We start from the raw sequence: 4,147 nt of genomic DNA, 5'->3' as shown, positions 1-4,147 counted from the left end.
ACACACACACACACACACACAGACACACACACACACACACACACACACACACACACACACACACACACACACACACACGGAGCGTGATTGATCATAGAAAATTGCAGCCCTCCGACATTCAGACTATTTGTGAAACTTCATTGCATAAATTTATGTGGAAATGCCCAAACTGTCCTATGGCTTTAAATAAAACAATCTTGCTGACAAGTCTAAACATACAGGGTGTCCCCCCCAAAATGTATATACACGCTAACAGCTCAATTTTGAAAATAAGATGGATTTTAATAAACACTGCCTTTGTAATTATTCAAAGTGTGTGTATACATTTTTTTTGGGGGGGGGGCACCCTATAGTTTTAATTTTTGTAGAAAATAGAAACCACTGACCAACACAGAGTCTCAGAAAGGCTGCTGGCACCGGATTCGGAGCCTCCCACTCCCTCCACCCGCCGGCAGTGAGCTATCACGGAGGTGATGCAACGACTGATCCTGGGTCCCAGGCTGGCTCCGGCACTCACGACTGAGGGACCTTGGACTGGCCGGCAGAGGAATGAGGTGCTGGCCTCGGCTTTCTTTCAACCCCGTTTCCCCATCTGTCCCAGGCGACCCCGTGGTGACCTTCCACGTTCTTTTTGCCTCAAGTTCTTTCTAAGTGCTTCTGCCTTTTTGCTTGGTCACTGCACTACCTCAGACACAACTGGTACCTTGGAGGTGCCTGATGCATTTCTGATTCCACTTCCGGGCGGGGGACAGGAGGGCAGTGATGTCAGGGCGAGTGATTCCCGAGGCCGGAAGCCCAGCTCCCCGCATCCCGCACGGGCTCCAGGGCGGAAGGGGCCTCTGCTGGCTCTGAGGGCTGTGATCAGAGCTGCTGTCGGAGCACAGAAGCAGTGAGGCGGCACAGCCCCTTAATGACTGTGTATTAGCGTTCACTTATTGGTTTGGACCTTTCAAAACTTGTTTTCTTTCAATGTTTATTCATTCAGCAAACACGAAGCTCCTACTATGTGCAGAAGAGAGGCTCAATGAATGTCAGACGAAGGGAAAATACTCAGAAATTCGGAAGTGATCGCAGCACTCCACAAAACATGTCCATCTTCATGCTCTCCCTCCTCCATCCTTGGCCCGACCTCCGCTCACGCACCAGGCCACTGAATGCTCATGCGAACGAGTCGTTAAGCACAGACTGACCCAAGCACGGTCCCTGCCCAACGCTAATGTCTGTCCCCCCAAGAGGTGCGAGTCTTCAGCCTGGAGCCGCCTCAGTGGATCTTCAGCTTCAGGTGAGGCCAGGCCACTGTGATGATGCCGGCGACCGAGGACACGAGCCCCCCGAGTCCAATGATGCCAGGGTTGGACTTGTAGATCCCCAACTGGTCCAGAGGATTCAGGAGGTCACAGAGGTTCTTCACCGTGTCCAGGAGCAGGGGAGGGTGCTTGCGCAGCGATCGGAACAAGAGCAGGAGAAAGGACTGGAGCCATTCCGTCTCCTCATCGGCCACGCTGTACCCCAGCGGATCCCGGGAGAGCGACCTGTCCCTCCTTGCCTTGTCCTGCGCGGCCTGTTCCATCTGCAGGGAGATTTCGTACAGATCCCTGACCAGGCTCAGCAGGAGGGAATAGCAGTAGTGGCGTGCGGCCCACAGTCGCCATTTCTCTTTGTTAATGCCCGAGGTGAGCCCTACGCTCCTCACCCAGAGGACGGTGTCACAGATGAAGTAAACCACACGGTTCAGGTTGGCGAGTGTCAGGCAGAAGCGGGGCACCAGGTCCGTGGCGTGAATGCTCTGCTGAGTGGCCTGTACAGCGTGTACCACGTTGCCCAGCCTGAACCCTGCAAGAACCCACGGCAGCAAACGGTTATTGAACTGTGTGCGGCAGGAAGGCAGGGCCCTGGTCCTCGACACCACACTGTCATTGAGGCTCTGTCCTTGCTCAGGAAAGGAGAAAGACTACACTTCACAGTCGGCCTCAGACACCTAACGCGATCCCAGCCCTGGCCGGTGTGGCTCAGTGGATAGAGCGTCAGCCTGCGGACCAAAGGGCCCAGGTTCGATTCTGGTCAAGGGCACGTACCTCGGTTGGCTCCTCTCTGGCCCGGGCCCTGGTCAGGGCTCGTGCAGGAGGCAACCAATCAATGTGTTCCTCTCACATCAATGTTTCTCTCTGTCTTTCCCTCTCTTTTCTACTCTCCCTAAAAATCAATGGAAATATATCCTCGGATGAGGATTAACAAAAATAAATAAACAAATAAATAAATAAAATGACACCGGAAGAGACATACGGTGGCTCTTTGACTTCCCTGCCTCCATTGCAGTGAATGCTCAGCACCGCCTTACAACACTGGGCGCTCGAGGTCAGGAGCCAGTGTGCACTGTCCATCTGCCCATGACCAGCTCACACTTCTTTACCAGGAAGGCTCTATGGCAACAAGAACTCCAGATGCGGCATCCTTCTGGAGAGTCTGATGCCCTACATTTTTTTTACTTCCCACGCAAAAGGTTGCTTTGAAAACAACACCATTATCAATCTGCCATTTCTCTGGCCCAACCCCCTTTGGCTCCTACTGTCAAGACAAAGTAAATAACTGGCTCAGTGTGAACGTTGACCTATGAACCAGGAGGTCACAGTTCAGGGCACAGGCCCAAGTTGCTGTCTTGATCCCCAGTAGGGGGTGTGTGGAAGGCAGCTGATCAATGATTCTCTTTCATCATTGATGTTTCTATCTCTCCTTCTCTTTTCCTCTCTGAAATTAATAAAAATCTGTATTTTTAAAAAAGAATTTAAAAAAGAAGTGAAGGTGGTAGAATTTAGCGGCTAGGACAACGAGTAATATCGTCATATATGACTCCTAGTGAATTAAATCAATCACTGCAAGACATGCCTTTATCTGAGCCTGTAATTCCATTAATCAGGGAGCTATCAATCAAATATTTATGCATCAGTCAAATACTCAGTATGCGTTACCATCCTAAACACTATGGAGGGTACAAAAGAAGTACTTTCCTTCAAGAACTGTATCTTAGACTCAGCAAATGCTCGGAAGTATCTTCCCTGAGGAAACTTATAATCTCAGAAGAAGGTTTGGTATCATCTTATCAAAGGTAATGCAGGACACAGAACGCAAGGGATAATCCTGGGTTCCAGTTCGCCTCTAGCACTAATGACTGAGTGACCTTGGGCACGTCCTTTCTGGACTTCGGAGACGGGTGACTGCGAAGGGCCTCTGAGCGCCAACACTGTAGAGAATCTGAGCACGTCTATTCTTGCTCTTCAAAGCCGCCCAGAAAGCTCACCCTGCCCTTCCCCTCCCGCTTGACAACGTTAAGTCTTCTCTAGTCAAACCAGTTTTCTCACTGATCCTCCAACACAACTGTTTGCTCTGAAGAGTCTGAGCCGTCACTGGAGGAAACCACCCCCAAGACACTCGCTCTCCTTCCTCCTCTTGCTAGCCACGCCCCCAGCCCACCTCCTCAGAAGCCTTCCTTGTCCTCCACCAACGTATCTGGCACTAAATCTAATCGCACTGTTACACCATGTGCTCTCAGATCTCCCACAAAGCTCGGGACTATGCCTCCATGAAGTCGGTGCTCACAAGTAATTGCGCAACATCTGATTTCTACATTTCCTCTAGTCCCCGCTCACCTGCGGCAGCAACTTCCGGCTCTCCTCCGACAACTCGGAGTCGGGCACACCACTGCTACTGGAAGGACAGGTTTCCCACTAAGCCTTACTGGTCAAGTGAACTAAGTGAGCATAAAACACTTGCCTTCACTTTTTGCCTTTAACGCGAAACCATGCCACAACTGGTCTAAGGAAATGTATCCGCCGCTGGCTGGTTTGGCTCAGTGGACAGAGCGTCGGCCTGTGGACTGGAGGGTCCCAGGTTCGATTCCGGTCAAGGGCACATGCCCAGGTTGTGGGCTTGATCCTCAGTAGGAGGCGGGAAGGAGGCAGCCAATCAATGATTATCTCTCATTATTGATGTTTCTATCTCTCTCTCCCTCTCTGAAATATATATATATATATGTGTGTGTGTGTGTGTGTGTGTGTGTGTGTATGTATATATACACACGTGTGTGTGTATATATATATTAGAATATATATGTATATATATGTATGAATATATATATGTGTATGTATATATA

General features: G+C 50.3%; 1 protein-coding gene across 7 annotated transcripts in view; it reads right to left on the bottom strand.

The window, feature by feature from the left end:
- The window catches only part of PEX11A (peroxisomal biogenesis factor 11 alpha), an 80,425-nt gene that overhangs the window by 11,434 nt on the left and 64,844 nt on the right, over window positions 1–4,147 (bottom strand). For 3 of the 7 annotated variants that reach the window (XM_014532488.1, XM_005885192.2, XM_005885194.2), the window contains one exon: window positions 960–1,833. The exons of the other annotated variants lie outside the window; for them this stretch is intronic. In XM_014532488.1, coding sequence (XP_014387974.1) covers window positions 1,262–1,833 — 572 coding nt within the window. In that variant the 3' untranslated portion in view covers window positions 960–1,261. Of the gene's footprint in view, window positions 1–959; window positions 1,834–4,147 lie in introns of those variants that run through there. 7 annotated transcript variants of the gene reach the window in all.

The sequence above is a fragment of the Myotis brandtii genome, unplaced genomic scaffold (genome assembly GCF_000412655.1).
Source record: "Myotis brandtii unplaced genomic scaffold, ASM41265v1 scaffold897, whole genome shotgun sequence".
Classification (NCBI taxonomy): domain Eukaryota; kingdom Metazoa; phylum Chordata; class Mammalia; order Chiroptera; family Vespertilionidae; genus Myotis; species Myotis brandtii.
The sequence above is the reverse complement of the archived record's forward strand: the minus strand, read 5'-3'. Positions and strand labels throughout refer to the sequence as shown.